General features: G+C 34.5%; 1 protein-coding gene across 1 annotated transcript in view; it reads left to right on the plus strand.

Annotated features, from left to right (window-relative positions):
* The window catches only part of LOC150100026 (ras-related protein M-Ras-like), a 107,633-nt gene that overhangs the window by 24,709 nt on the left and 66,112 nt on the right, over positions 1–16,812 (plus strand). The window contains exon 2 of the mRNA XM_090402583.1: positions 7,559–7,712. Coding sequence (XP_090258709.1) covers positions 7,559–7,712 — 154 coding nt within the window. The remainder of the gene's footprint in view (positions 1–7,558; positions 7,713–16,812) is intronic.

The raw sequence follows: 16,812 nt of genomic DNA on the forward strand, positions 1-16,812 counted from the left end.
GGATGATCCGTTAATGTGCCGAAAATTGTTTCATTTCTCAAATTACCTAGGTAATCTGCACATTACCTACTAGGCACTCGTTAAAGTGAAAATAAGATCTTTGCTGGAACAACAGCAACGTTTCTGTACGCTTACATTAAGATAATGTTATTTATTTATTTTTCGATATCTAAAGAATCAAGTTAATACAATCAAACAATCAACAAATTAGTTGATAGAATCAATCATCAATCAATTAATATAATACAAGGAATCAAACGGTTTAAAATATTATTACAATTAAGAAAAAAAACATGATAAAATTATGTTTACTTATTAAATAACCAAACTAAAAGTGGAGGGAGAGGGGGGAAGGAGTAGGGAAAGGAAATGAGAGAAACAAACTTTTGAACTTTAACGATACGGAAGCCGTTAATGTGCACATTACCTAAGTAAAATGCGGAAAACTCTTGATTCCGCACGCTAACGGAGCAAATCAGTTAATCTGCAGATTAGCTAGGTAATTTGTACATTAACGGTTTTTGCACTTTAGCGGTAACATATATATAATGAATGTTATGGCAGTTTCACATATGGAATTCGGTTGAAGAGAGTTAGCATTTCAATTCAATTGTCAGCTATGCTTTTATCTTTCGGTTGCGTGATCTTTTGTTAATACCGCACCAATCATATGCACGTTTTAATAACCTGCCTTTGCTGTCTGTTTCACGTTAGGCTTAATTACCGTAAAGGGAGAAAAGTCACAAAAGAGAAAAATGTTCCTGGGAATATTCACTAATTTCATGTTATCATTCTGTGGTGTGCTAGTATCGGTAAGTGGTGATATTATTTGATGTGTTCTACATTAAAAAATTTAACCCTGAGATGGATAAGTGGCTGATAAAAAAATTAAAAAAAAATCCCGCAAACAATCAGAAGCAGAAACAGACTCAAAAAAAAGGACAGTATTTCATATTTTACCAGAACAGCCTGCATCTTCTTCAGAACCAAACGGTAAGAGGCAAAAAATGTAATATAGTAATATATGCATTTGATTTTTGCAATATTCGCTGCGTATGTTTTGTATTGAATTATAAATACAATAAATATTATAATAATATATCTCTCTATTACGATTTTTTTTCGAGGGGGGGGGCGTGAAATATTTTAATTTTGCAAAGGGGGCCCTGACATCCAGAAGTTTGGGAAGCACTGGTTTAGAACTCATTAGGCAATGCAGTTTATTGACATTAGCAGCTGATCCACTATGTCTGTATCCATAGTCCACCATCTATTCGATCTTGTTAGGCTCTGTCTCCTTCAAATTCACTGCTGCATGGAGTACTGAAATCATAGTTTTCCACCTTAACTGGACTGAACTCATCCAATAATATTAGCATCACGCCTCTTCCTTCTCATTTCCTATTTTGTTTAGGGAAAAACTAAATTGACATTTATAATTAAATCCTCAGTATTCATTATCCTTATTGCTCACATTATTTATAAAATGAATGCATTTATATTCTAATTATCAGTGTTATTTATACATTCGACCACTTATCTTCATCAGATGATATATTTGAATCTTTAGCTACAATGCTTTTGTAATTAAATTAAAACAAACAGTTTCATTATTGCTTGTCCTTTTATTATTTCAGAATCATAAGATCACCATGATTTAAAAAAAAAAAAGAAAATGGGTATGATTTAACAATCTCCTATTCGCTATCGCTACTTCTGGTTGAAGTTTTTTCAGTCCCATTCTTGTTTTTGTTATTATGAACTTTGTTTAGCATTGACCTTTCATCAAGTAATTCATCTGTGTTTACTGAATTATGTACTATTGTGTTGTTGACAAAATTTGCACTCTGTTCTAAATTCACATCAGAAGTTAAAAATATCCAATAAATTTTTCTGCCTGTTCAGTACTCTTCTTCCAAGATTATAAATAGTTTATACTGACTTCATAAAACTTGCTGGTGTTCTCATAGAAATCTTCCTGATTCATTTCACCATTTGATACTAGCTTACTTAACTGCTGGTTTGCCAAAAATGGCACAAATTTATGTTGAAATCTTTCTTTTAAGTTAATTTCCAATTCAGAATATTTCATTAACACCTCTGTTGCAGTCTAACTGATAAGCTTAGGCGTTGCTGGTTATTCATGACTTATTTTTTCACGGTATTAACAACACCACAAACACTTTTATTAACAAGGATGTTTTATTAACGCTAATATTTCGCTGATTTTCAAATCAGCATCATCAGAGCACAACACACATGTAAACACGACAGTGAGTGAAACAATATAATTGCAGAAAGACAAAATATCTAAAGTCCTATTTTTGGCGCCCTCTAACGGAAAAAAAAAAAAAAAAACAGCAGTTATCCAGGAGTTTTTCTTAGGATAACCGTCTCCCAAATTTTTGGCAAATTAGCCATTGCTGACTCAAAAAATAGTCTTTCAGATCTATAACGACTCCTAAATAGCACATTCGTTTTTCTCCATCTAATCCTGTGTGAAGGAGTGTCCAAAGCGTGGTCTGCCAGTCCCGACTTGCCATAGTAATAGTAGCGAATGTATCTTTCATGTTCTTCCAGGCGGATGTTCACTGATCTTCCTGTTTGCCCATAATAGGCTAAGTCACAGTCACATGGAACGTCATACACTCCTGGGTGTGCTAAAGGGTGAAGTTTATCCTTTGGTGAGCGGATCAGAGTTGCCAGCTTGACATGAGGCTCGAAGGTGGTGCGAAGGCCATGTTTCACCAATACTTTGGCTATCTTTTCCGATGTACCTCTGATATAGGGAATAGAAATGGTCATGTTGTATTCTTGTGTATTAGGGGGGGGGCAAAGTAATGGGCCTATGTAGTATTTTTTCTATTTTGTAGGGATTGTAGCCGTTGGCTAAGAACATATGGCGCAGGTACTGGAGTTCAGTGGTCAGAGCTGTATCGTTAGAACAAATGGCTCTGGCTCTGTGTGTCAGTGTTTTTAAAATGCCGTACTGTTGGACTGGATGATGATGTGATTGTTTATGTAGGTATCTTCCTGTGTGTGTAGGCTTCCTGTAAATAGAAAAAGATAGTGATCCATCTGAAAGGCGGGTGACTAATGTGTCAAGAAATGGTAAACAGTTATTTGATTCTTTTTCTACTGTGAAGTGAATTTTGGGGTGTTGGCTGTTTAGGTAGGTGACAAAAGCATCCAAAGTGTCTTGTCCATGGAGCCAGATGGCAAACACATCATCTACATAGCGCAACCACACTAGTGGCTTGTATGTAGCTGTGGTAAGTACTTTGTTTTCAAAGTGTTCCATGTAAAAATTTGCTAATGGGGGGGGGAGAGGGGGGAACCCATAGCAGTACCATTAATCTGTTTGTAGAATTTCCCCCCCCCCCATGTAAAGTAACCTGCATTCATGGTAAATTGAAATAATTCGAAAATATCTGGGGGAAATTTAGACTTGATTAATTCAAGAGTGTCTATAAGTGGTACATTGGTAAATAGGGAGGTGACATCGAAACTAACCATAGCAAATTTTTACATGGAACACTTTGAAAACAAAGTACTTACCACAGCTACATACAAGCCACTAGTGTGGTTGCGCTATGTAGATGATGTGTTTGCCATCTGGCCCCATGGACAAGACACTTTGGATGCTTTTGTCACCTACCTAAACAGCCAACACCCCAAAATTCACTTCACAGTAGAAAAAGAATCAAATAACTGTTTACCATTTCTTGACACATTAATCACCCGCCTTTCAGATGGATCACTATCTTTTTCTATTTACAGGAAGCCTACACACACAGGAAGATACCTACATAAACAATCACATCATCATCCAGTCCAACAGTACGGCATTTTAAAAACACTGACACACAGAGCCAGAGCCATTTGTTCTAACGATACAGCTCTGACCACTGAACTCCAGTACCTGCGCCATACGTTCTTAGCCAACGGCTACAATCCCTACAAAATAGAAAAAATACTACATAGGCCCATTACTTTGCCCCCCCCCCCCCCTAATACACAAGAATACAACATGACCATTTCTATTCCCTATATCAGAGGTACATCGGAAAAGATAGCCAAAGTATTGGTGAAACATGGCCTTCGCACCACCTTCGAGCCTCATGTCAAGCTGGCAACTCTGATCCGCTCACCAAAGGATAAACTTCACCCTTTAGCACACCAAGGAGTGTATGAAGTTCCATGTGACTGTGACTTAGCCTATTATGGGCAAACAGGAAGATCAGTGAACATCCGCCTGGAAGAACATGAAAGATACATTCGCTACTATTACTATGGCAAGTCGGGACTGGCAGACCACGCTTTGGACACTCCTTCACACAGGATTAGATGGAGAAAAACGAATGTGCTATTTAGGAGTCGTTATAGATCTGAAAGACTATTTTTTGAGTCAGCAATGGCTTTGAAGAATTCTCCCAACCTTAACAAATATGGTTGCATTAATTTGCCAAAAATTTGGGAGACGGTTATCCTAAGAAAAACTCCTGGATAACTGCTGTTTTTTTTTTTCCGTTAGAGGGCGTCAAAAATAGGACTTTAGATCTTTTGTCTTTCTGCAATTATATTGTTTCACTCACTGTCGCGTTTACACGTGTGTTGTGCTCTGATGATGCTGATTTGAAAATCAGCGAAATATTAGCGTTAATAAAACATCCTTGTTAATAAAAGTGTTTGTGGTGTTGTTAATACCGTGAAAAAATAAGTCATGAATAACCTCTGTTGCAGTTATGGAATTGGACTCTCTTGCTTGATTACAGTTTGAAATAATTGTAAAGTTCCATGCAAAAACAAAAGATATACTTCATTTACTGAATTTTCAAAAAAATCTTGTAACATCTTTGGGGATTTGTTCTCTTGAAAGAAAATATGATTTAGACCCTCAAATATATTCATAAAAATTGTTTGTATTGCAGGCAATAAACTCAAAAAACTTGAACTACTGCGAGTCAAAATTGTTTTATATTTGATATCTACAAATTTGCAGAATTCTTTAAGTTGGATGTAGACATGAAAATATTTTTATATTTTAATTACTATCACTTCAGTATCCACAGGTAGTGTGTCTGTAGCAGTCTGAACACAATTATTCACTATATATGCTGAACAGGTCAATGCCTAGAACAGGACGAGACAAACTTCTTTCAATTTTTCTGAATGCATTTTTCTCAATCCTCCTATTTATTCCTCCAAAATTTGTATTGGTATTATTGGCACAGTAACATATCACCTTTTTATCAAGAGAGTATTTCTTGACATTTTTCAAATGATAATCACACAAGATGTCTGAAGTTTCTCCGGGTACATCTTCAAAATGTAGTAGTGGTATCTGAATCCCGTGATCTAAAGTAAAGTATGGACCCACTATAGGGACTATGGAGATTATAGTTGAGAAATTATTGATATGAGTGAATGGTAGTGATAGATATGAGTGATAGTGAGAAATTATTATTGGCATTTAAGCCAATAATAACACTGGCCAACAAAAAAAAAATTTTTCTGCTGATTATGATCTGACACTTGTTTTTTACTAATTTCGGTGTGCTGATTTCAAATATCAAACCCATTTTTCTCTATCACGTCAGGTTTTTCCTCTATGGCATTTTCTTTTTGCTAATTTGTAAGTTTTTGATAGTTTTAAGGAGGCAGTACTATTTAGAGAATCAAAAAAATCGATTTTTGAATATTATTTTCTGAAAGTATGTACTTTTAAAAATCTGTTCCTAACTTTTTATCAAGAAATTCGAAAAATTCCTGAAGATATAGCCTATTATTCAACGCGGTGCGCAGATCAGAATCGGAGCGCTCACCGCTCTCGCTTGTTAGTAAACGAATAAATGCGTAAGAACCTGCAATGGCATGTACTGGTGCTTTGAATGCGAGAGAGGCCGATAACCAACCTAATACATTTAGGTGATGAAAAGTAGGCGATGACAACTGCCTAAAACAAATGAATGCAATATGCGTCATAGCGGACAAAGAACGATCGAAATCAGTCAATCGTTAATCGATCGTGAAAGTATGATGGGTGCTTATAACATTTCAATAAAGTCTCTGGTTTTTTTTGTCTTGTTAATTGCATGTTAGTTGGCAGTGAAGAAAATACATCATGTCTACTACTCGAAAGCTGGCTCCAACAGTAGTCGGCCATCATGTGAGAATCCCATCTTCCTTGGTACTGATCTTCCATAGTTTTAGTCTTGATGAAATCTTTCACCTTGTTCATCGCTTACAGCACCTAAATTCTCGGGAAATCTATCAAGATGACTGTATAGGAAATGAAGCTTTATGCTCATGTTGCAACCTAGGCACTGGAAATTTTCAAGCATTGTTTCCACTAGATCTTTGTAATTGCACGCTTGCGGATCTTAAAATTGTTATTTTTTTATAAATATTCTTGTAATTTTTAATGAATATTGTTAAGTAGTTATATATCTAATTATCGGCCTCTCTCGCATTCAAAGCGCCAGTATGTGCCGTTGCAGGTTCTTATGCATTTATTCTTTTACTAACAAGCGAGAGCGGTGAGCGCTCCGATTCTGATCTGCGCACCGCTTTGAATAATCTTTGGGAATTTTTCGAATTTCTTGATAAAAAATTAGGAACAGATTTTTAAAAGTACATACTTTCAGAAAATAATATTCAAAAATCGATTTTTTTGATCCTCTAAATAGTACTGCCTTCTTAAAAATATCAAAAACTTACAAATTAGCAAAAAGAAAACGCCATAGAGGAAAAACCTGACGTGATAGAGAAAAATGGGTTTGATATTTGAAATCAGCGCACCCAAATTAGTAAAAAACAAGTCTCATATAAAAGTCAGCAAAAATTGTGTTGGACAGTGTAATTTCTCATCACCTAGCAGTTCTTTCTCTTTTGACAGTGTCACAGTTGAATAGGCAGATTTGAACAGCCAATACTCGAATAGATTTGATTGATAAAATTGATAGGGTCTTGTGGTTCTCCTGTTAATTTATTTCTGTTAGAATAACAGATATGGAGTGGGTATTCGTGAGGAACAGTTTACTGTAGAAAGTAAACTTTATGATTGAAAGATATTATTAATAAGAATAAAGTAAGGATTTTGAGCATGCACAACATAATTGCATTTTATTAAAAAAAAATAAAATAAAATAAAATAAATCAAAAATGTAACTTCATATGGAGTTTTTGACACTGCTCAACATACAGGGTGACTCACCACCTTGAACAACAATAATAGGTTTCTTGCCTTTTTAGTAGAAACATACAATACACATTATACTAGAGTTCAGGAGTTTAACCTATGGAAACATATCCCTACCCTTGTTGATCCAATATTTTCACCTATAATAGAATTAGTTTTGCTGCTTTAATGTTGGACCTCCTATGTTCATTGCATTTTAGCCAACTTTATTGTTGAGAATGTTCTAATTTTAAGCATATAAAATTTTATTCACATGGGCGTGACATAAGCAAATTAATAATTTAATCATAACATAGTTTTCTTTTAGGATTGAATAGAAAGTTTTTCATTATTCATATTTGGTTTTATTTTTTCCAGTATTAGATACTGCAGGACAAGAAGAATTCAGTGCCATGAGAGAACAGTATATGCGCAAAGGCGATGGATTCTTATTGGTTTATTCAGTTACTGATAAACAAAGTTTTGAAAATATCAGACATTTCCATACACAAATATTAAGGGTTAAAGATAGGTAAATATAAAATTAGTTCTTCATTTCATTTCATTGTGATTTTGAAATTAGTCTTCTTCAAATTGTTAGTGAAGTTTTTTTTTTTTTTTTTTTTTTACTGATCTCACCACTTCAGTAAATTTTGAACCCATTATTGTGAACGAGAAAGAAATTAACATAACAGTGAAATATTAAATAAAAATACAGCAACAATGAAAGTAAATATAAAACAAAAGGTATCAATAAAGTTTTACTGACACTGAAACTGTGACCTGAAATCTGCTAATATAAACTTTGTCCAAAACAGTGTACATTAGCATATTGTTTGGCCCAAACTAATTAAAATGTCAAAAGATTCAGTTAAAACAGTATGATAAAATAGGAATAAAAATTGATATAAAATAGGTGGTGCATTTGTTAATGTCATGTATTCTTTGATTTGCATTTGTGGTGATTTCTATTAGTAGAATATTTTATGATGTAGGTTTGATCTTATGATTTCTGGCGAATAAAAATGATTTCTATCATTTTTGGTTTTAAACCTTGTGAACAATTTTAATTACTTTATAAAAGATGGAAACTCAGCAAATTTGTTTAAAACAAAACAGTTGCCAAATCAGTATCTTAATTGTTTTTGATCAGTTACTTTCTAGTGAAGCTCTTTTACATGAGACTAGTGTGTGAAGGCAAAAACCTGAAGGCTCACAGAATAGTGCCAATCCATTCCTTCACACTTATTTATTAAACATTCCACTGTGATCCTCTAGAGCAGCGCTTCCCAAACTGTGGGCCGTGGTCCCCTTGGGGGCCGTAAGTTTTGTTGAGGGGGGCCATGAAATAATGAAAACAAATTTAAAATGTTTTAAGACTAAGTAGATTTTTTTTTATTTTAAAAGAAACGTATTTAACTTTTATTATTTATTATTTCTTTTTTGTTATTTTTCATATTTCAGTGGGAAAATTCACATTGGTGTTGGTTCACAAACTTTGCTTCCTGAGTATTTCGACGCTTAATGAATATTATTAAATATTGCTTATTCATATGTTTCATTTCAAAGCAGTGGTTAATTGTATTTACTTCGAATGCTCTCCAGGGAAGCTCCAAATCTTCCTGTCCCTTTCATCATGCGTTCATAATCAGGGACTGTTGATATTGACTTTATATACATATCAAAATTCGTTTTATATTATCACTGTCATCCGAGCTAGTTTTCTGTTACCAATAAAAGTTTCGCATATACTTCACACATGAAAAAAAGCTTAAACAAGTTCATGTGGGGAGATAGTAACTCGCTTGCAGTGGTAAACAACACCCCTCCCTAACAGCCACTATACTGCAGAGGTAATAAAAACAAGTACTTTTATTATGCCAGTGAATAAGGTATGAGGAGTCAGTGTAATATATTTCTCAACAAATAGTGCAATTAGAGACAACTGGGATAAAAACACACTAATTAATAATCACATGTCCCCTTGTACAGAAACTATGCTGTATAGACTGAGAGTATGTTGCATGGGTAAACACAGTATCTAACTAAACACTATTGTTATTAATTAGATGTGTGTGAGTTCAATTTCCCAAGGCAGCAATAAAATTCAACCGAATGTGTTAAAAGCTTAACAAGTTCATGTGGGGAGATAGTAACTCGGTTGCAGTGGTAAACAGCACCCCTCCCTAACAGCCACTATACTGCAGAGGCAATAAAAACAAGTACTTTTATTATGCCAGTGAATAAGGTATGAGGAGTCTGTGTAATATATTTCTCAACAAATAGTGCAATTAGAGACAACTGGGATAAAAACACACTAATTAATGAATCACATGTCCCCTCATACAGAAACTATGCTGTATAGACTGAAACAAAACCATATGTTGCATGGGCAAACACAGTATCTAACTAAAAACTATTGTTATTAATTAGATGTGTGAGTTCGATTTCCGAAGGCAGCAATAAAATTCAACCGAACTTGTTAAAATTCGTAAAAGTGTTAAAACTAAGTAATATATATAAATAATGAATGTTATGGCAGTTTCACATATGGAATTCGGTTGAAGAGAGTTAGCATTTCAACTCAATTGTTAGCTATGCTTTTATCTTTCGGTTGCGCAATCTTTTGTTAATACCGCACCAATCATATGCACATTTTAATAACCTGCCTTTGCTGTCTGTTTTGCGTTAGGCTTAATTTCCGTAAAGGGAGAAAAGTCACAAAAGAGAAAAATGTTCCTGGTCCAGGGATTCCCTTATTCAGGTGATATTCACTAATTTCATATTATCAGTCTGTGATGTGCCAGTATCGGTAAGTGGTGATATTATTTGATCTATTCCAGATCAAATAATATCACCTTGATATCATCTCTAACCCTGAGATGGATAAGTGGCTGATAAAAAAAAATTCAAGCGAACAATCAGAAGAAGCAGAAACAGACTCAAAAAAAAAAAAAAAAAAAAAAAAGGACAGTATTTCATATTTTACCAGAACAGCCCGCATCGTCTTCAGAACCAAATGGTAAGAGGCAAAAAATGTAATATATGCATTTGATTTTTGCAATATTCGCTGTGTATGTTTTGTATTGAATATAAATACAATAAATATTATAATAATATATCTCTCTATTACGATTTTTTTTCGAGGGGAGCCGTGAAATATTTTAATTTTTGCAAAGGGGGCCCTGACATCCAGAAGTTTGGGAAGCACTGCTCTAGAGCAGGCATGTCAAACATGTGGCCCACGGGCTGTATGAAGCCTGTTGACAAGTAACGTGCAGCCTGCCAAACTTTGTAACCAATATAGTTATTTAACTTTTAACAACACCGAATTAAATAAACATATTTAAAAAATTAACATTTACACTTAACATTATTTTATATGCCAAACTACCCTGCAATTTCTAAAGGAAATAATGTTCTATTTGTCATTTCAAAAAAATCTTGTTACACCACTGCATAAATATTGAATTTTACCAAATTTTAACGAGCAAGTCTACATACGCAGCTACATCTGCTGACCACAGCAGTCGGAGACTAGCCGTTAGCAATTTTCAAGTTGTAAGAAAGTGTAGTGTTTTCTTTATAATTAATAAAGAATTTATAAAAATAATGTTAAAACCTTCAACCAGTATGAATAAAAACTAATTAATTCAAGAAAAACATCGTAGTTTTCAAGAAAAATTATTATTATTATTATTATTATTATGTGACACCTCCAGGGAGTCCAAAGACTCATCGAGGGAGAGTGTACCAACAGCACTGAACAATTGATTCCCTTCCACCTACTAACTGTGCTCAAACTTCCTTAACTGTTTGCTGAGCCATTAGTAGCAGAGGCTACTAATGACTCTACCAATCGACCAACCTTTGCTGGCAAAGGTTGGTCGATTGGTAGAATGGGAGTTACAATATTTTTGTATTCAAGCGAAAAAAAATTATGCCTGATATGTAGAAACTCTATTGCAGTTTGCAAAGAATATAATATTAAAAGGCATTATGATACAAATCATAAAGAAAGCTATGACAAATATGTTGTGAAACTTCATGAAGATAAATTGTCAGAATTAAAGTTGACACTTCAAAATCAACAAAGTGTATTTACCACACCTACTGAAGATAATAGAGCTATGGCAAAAACAAGTTATTTGTTATCACATTTAATTGCAAGAAGTCGAAATCATTCACTGAAGGGGAATTTATTCGCGAATGTATTATTAAAGCAGTTGAAGTGTTGTCCTGATCAGTTAAAGAAATTTAAAAATATAAGTTTATCTCGAAATACCATTGCTAGCAGAATTGATGATATAGCCAGGAACTTAAGGAATCAACTAAAATCAATAATTCCAACATTTCAGACCTATTCCCTTGTAATTGACGAAAGTACAGCTGTATGGGTTATCGCCCAGCCTGGCTGTTTTTATTCGTGGATGTGATATGAACTTAAAAGTAAGTGAAGAACTTCTAGAAATTATTCCTATGCACCGATACAACCACTGGAGTTGATATTTTTGATGCCCTTATGGAAGTTTTGAATGAATACAATTTACCATTTAAAAAAAGCTAGTGTGTCTTGCAACTGATGGTGCTCCTGCCGTGACTATTGTTAAAGGAGTTGTTACAAATTTAAAAGAAAAATCAAAGAACATGGTAATAATAATTTTCAACATTTTGATTGCACTATTCATCAACAAACACTATGCTCCAAAGTTTTAAATATTGGACATGTCCTAAAATCAGTAAAATTGTAAATTCGTGCACGTGGACTTAATCATCACTAATTTAGTAACTTTCTAGAAGATATAGAAAGTGAATATAGCGATCTACCTTATTATACAGAAATTAGATGGCTTTCCAGTCATAACGATTTAAAGCGATTCTTCGAATTGCTGGACGAAATTACCATTTTTTTACAATCGAAAAATTATGAATGTGAAATAGTAAATAATGATCAATGACCAATTACCCTATGCAATAACTTCACAATATTTGTCTGATAGGCTCTTCTTACCAACTTATATGTCTCAATCATATTTCCCCTCTCCTCCTCTCCACAAAGCTCTGAATCCCACATTTCTTCATTCTGTCTCATAGTCAACATCCCAGAGTCCTGAGATAGTCTTATTTGCCTCTATACTTTCTGCATTGTTTCCTTAACACCAATATAGCCAAGTGATCAGATCTGTGCCTAGAAATCCAAATGTGTCCTGATTAGTGCCTTATGCAGTGGAACTATCACCACCTTATCCATACATGTTAGCATTCTTTGCATTATAGCAGCAGTTTCTGAGTAACTTAAAACTTTTGCAATGTGTTCCCTGAACTTCAGTTTCCTATCCACCAGTTCTTCTAAAGCAAAGCATCACTTGCTTCCTGGCCAGAGTGCATAACTTTGCACTTAGCAACATTTGAAATGACATCCCTATTCTTCATCCCAAAGCACCAACTTATTCAAATCCTCTTGCAACAACATTACATCCTGACATTGCTCTTCCTCATTTAACATCATTTATATACTCCATAAAATTATCATGTGCTATATTTTATCAAATGCTTTAGCAAAGTCGACATAAAATCACTGCATATGCATCTCTTCTGTTTAATACACCATTCATCATATTGTAAAATGTAAGTTACTAAATTTATCAAGACCCCCCCCCAACAAACTCCATGTTGCTCTCCTGAAAGATTTCTATCAGTTCAGGTTGGTATTCTGTATGTAATAGTTCTCAAACAAGGTAGAAAGGCTTAAGTGTTGGAAGTACATGCTAGTTTATTTAACAGTAGTGATTCACAACATAGAATGATAAGTAAATAAATATTTATTAACTGATTAGCTGATATTTCGCTAGTATTATATCCAGCATCTTCAGAACACAAGAACAGTTTGTCACAATACACGAAACAACAACAATTTGGTATAACTGTGGGACTAGTAGTTTAAAAAAAAATTGTAATGGCCAACATTAGGAACCAAAGTCCTAATTGGTGCTATCTATTGTTGGATAAAGAGAGAAAAAACAAGTATTAATTAGATCTTAAAATGACTATCTCCCAGATTTTTGTAAATTGATACAGCCATACTTTTATTGAGGTTTTGGAGTATGTTTTAAAGCTGCTGCTGATTCCAGAAACAATATCTCTAACAATATCTAACTTGACTCCTGCGTAGCACTTTTGTTTTCTTCCATTTGATCCTGCGTGAAGGGGGGTATTCAAGGCATGGTCTGCTAGATCCAACTTGCCATAACATTAGTGGCAGATATATTTTTTATGTTCTCCAAGGCAGAGGTCAACAGATTTCCTGTATGTCCATCCTGGTCACAAGAACAGAGCACTTCATATACTCCTGGATGTGATTTAAAAAAAAAAAAGTGCTACACAGGAGTCATAAGTTCGAGAGAGAGATATTATTTTTGGAATCAGCAGCAGCAGCAGCAGCTTTAAATTGGATGAGGGTTACCAATTTGACATATGGTTTAAATATGGTGCATTGCTGATTTATCAAGCACTCCAGATATCTTTTGAGATGTGCATTGAATGTATGCGATGGTAACAGTTTTGCTGCAGTTTTCTGTAATAAGCAATGGAGGGGATTTCTGGAGAATTTAGTATTTTTTCTATTCTATGGAGATTATAACCATTGGCTAAGAAAGTGTGATGAAAGTGAGTTCAGTGGTAAGACCCAGTGACAATGCTCAGTCACTGGCTGTTTGTTGCCATTTGTTCTCCATAAACCTCTGTTGAAAAGCTAACTTTAAAAAATATGGATATATTGGTTATCTTTGACATCTCTTTGCTGTTTATCAATATTCCTTTTCATGCCCCCTTAACACTCTTAAAATTTTTTTTTCCTTCTGATATCTTAGATCTCTTTTCCTTTGCCATCAATTCTGGATATTTGAGTTGGAAGAAATATTTACACACAGATAGAGGGACTGTTATGGGTTCCTCCCTCTCACCTCCACTTTCCAATTTTTACACAGAAAAGTTTGAAAAACAAGCCATAGACTCATCATCATCAGTGGTTCTAACAGGCATTTAAGTGACCTATGACCTTCCAAACATCCTTAGATTTTGTAACCATAATTCGAGGATGTGGTTAGCCCTGTGACTATCAGCATTCTTTTACTGTAAATTATGTTTGTTCAACTGACCAATTTACCTAGTTTACAAATATAAAACTGAAGTTTCCCAGGAGGAAAAACTTTCAGAGTCCTGAAAGAAAGACAAGTTCTTTGCATCCAAAATGGGATTCGAACCCAGGTCCTTTCAAACAAAGAGCTTCGTCTTCAACTGACTGAGCCAGGGAGGCTCTTTCAACTGCTATAGACTCGTTTCCCCCTCAAACCTTCTGTCTGGCTACGATATCTAGATGTTGTGCTTTCTATTTGACCTTATGTCCCAGACACACATAAGACTCCTTTCTCTGTCACCTCAATAGTCTTCATCTAAGAATGTAGTTTACAATGGAAAAGGAAACTAAAAATAGTTCAACTTTTCTAGATACCTTAGTGACACACCTTCCTAAGAGTAATTTCTCCTTCACTGTATATAGAAAATCCACTTCCACAGGTAGATACATCAACACACTTTCCTACCACCACCTCTCTCTCTCAACAATGCAGCATCATTAAAATTTGAACCAGTAGAGCCTACAATCTTGGTTCCAGTGGAGCCTCTCTTTTAGCAGAATTCAAACTATATACACACCTTTATCTAGTGGCTACAGTTCTTACAGAATTAAAAAAAATAATCAATCCTCCCCAATCCCTACTATTCTCTTTAGAAGGATTTCAGAAATACTATCACCATACATTTATAAATAATGGCTATAGCAAAACGTTCTTCATAAAACATCATCAAAAATGCATATAATATAGATTACAGCAAAACCATAGCTATCCCATATATTATAGATAAAGATATACATACAGATAAAATAAATAGGATTCTACACCATTACAATCTTAATGCTACTCTTAAACCATCTCATCATCATCAAATTCCTGATATGTATCTACCCTCAAGGGGTGTATAGGATATGATAGTACTACATGAAAAAACTTATATCATTACTAAGTTCCTATCTACAATTTTCATCAAAATCATTCTGTTACTTGTCGAGATCCAACATTATCAGATTTTATATTGCTATCTTCTAAGGCACTTTTTACTGTATCAATCCACCTATATCTTGGTCTTCCTCTGGGTCTTTTTCTTGCCAACCTGGCAGAGAACACTTGTTTAGCTAATCTTTCCTTTCTCATTCTGATTAAGTGATCATACCACCTGAGATGAGCTCTGCTAACACATTCCTGGATGCTAACAATGTTAAGTTCTTTCTTAATATCCTCGTTTTTAATATGATATTGCTATAATCTATCTCACAACTCTCATATATGTGGTCTCTAGTCTTTGGTCAAGTGTTTTATTTCTAAGCCAGCTCTCAAATCCACAAGTTAAAATTGGTTTGAACACTGTCTTGTATACATCTACTTTAATGTTTTGACTAATTTTTCTTATTCTACATAAATTTGTTGATTTGACTTCATACCATATCTTTATTGATTCTGTTATCTATTTCCATATTTAATTCACCATTTTCACTAAAAATTGTGCCTAAGTAGCTGAAATGGTTTACTTGCTCTATAGATTCTCCATTCACAATGCAGTTGATATTTTCAGTGCTTCTGTCTATTTTCATTGTCTTTGTCTTATTATTGCCGACACTCATACCAAATCTATTACAACAGTTATTCAATTTAGCCAGGAAATCTTGCCGACTTGTAGCAGATTTATTTAGAAGTATAACATCGTCTGCATAAATCAAAGCGCTGAGATTAACATCTCCAATTTTGATATTAGGCTTAATACTACTTTCCTTCATAATGTGATCCATATAGATTATGAATAAGAGAGGGGACAATGTACATCCTTGTCTGACCCAAGATTTAACATAAGACCATCTTCCTGTACTTCCTTCAATTCTAACTGCTGACTTATAACTCAAATAAAGACTAAGCATTTTTGATATAATGCCCCACTGACACCATACAACTGTAACATTTTGAATAGCTTCTCTCTTGGCACCTTGTCATATGCCTTTTCCAGATCTACAAAACTTAAATACAGATCTTTGTTATATTCCCATGACTTCCTAACAGTTTGTCATAAAGTGAAAATCTGATCCTGACAGCCTATATATGGCCTGAATCCAGCTTGTTCTTCACCAAGCTTTTCTTCCACAATCCTTCTCAACCATTTCTCAAGTATACTTGCATAAATCTTACCAGGAACACTCAGTAGAGAAATACCTCTGTAATTCTCACATTCAGTTTTATTTTCCTTTTGATATATGGATACTATGAGAGCTCTACTCCAATCATCTGGAATTATAATAATTAGAGATTCTAGCTTTGATATAGTATGGTCCTCCCCCCCCCCCCCCCCACCTCCTCATCAGAGGTCAGGCCAGGCAAGTTTTAACAGTTGGCCAAATTACTGTGACTTTGGAATACTGTGTAGATTGTAACATAGTTATTCCTTTCTTTCTAGATCAGTGATGAGCAACCTGTAGACCATATGCAGCCCGCCAAAACATTACACCTCATTTAGCTGAAGTGTAAAAA

Source organism: Typopeltis vanoorti, chromosome 13 (assembly GCF_054136105.1).
Source record: "Typopeltis vanoorti isolate ZY-2024b chromosome 13, IOZ_Tvanoo_1.0, whole genome shotgun sequence".
Classification (NCBI taxonomy): domain Eukaryota; kingdom Metazoa; phylum Arthropoda; class Arachnida; order Uropygi; family Thelyphonidae; genus Typopeltis; species Typopeltis vanoorti.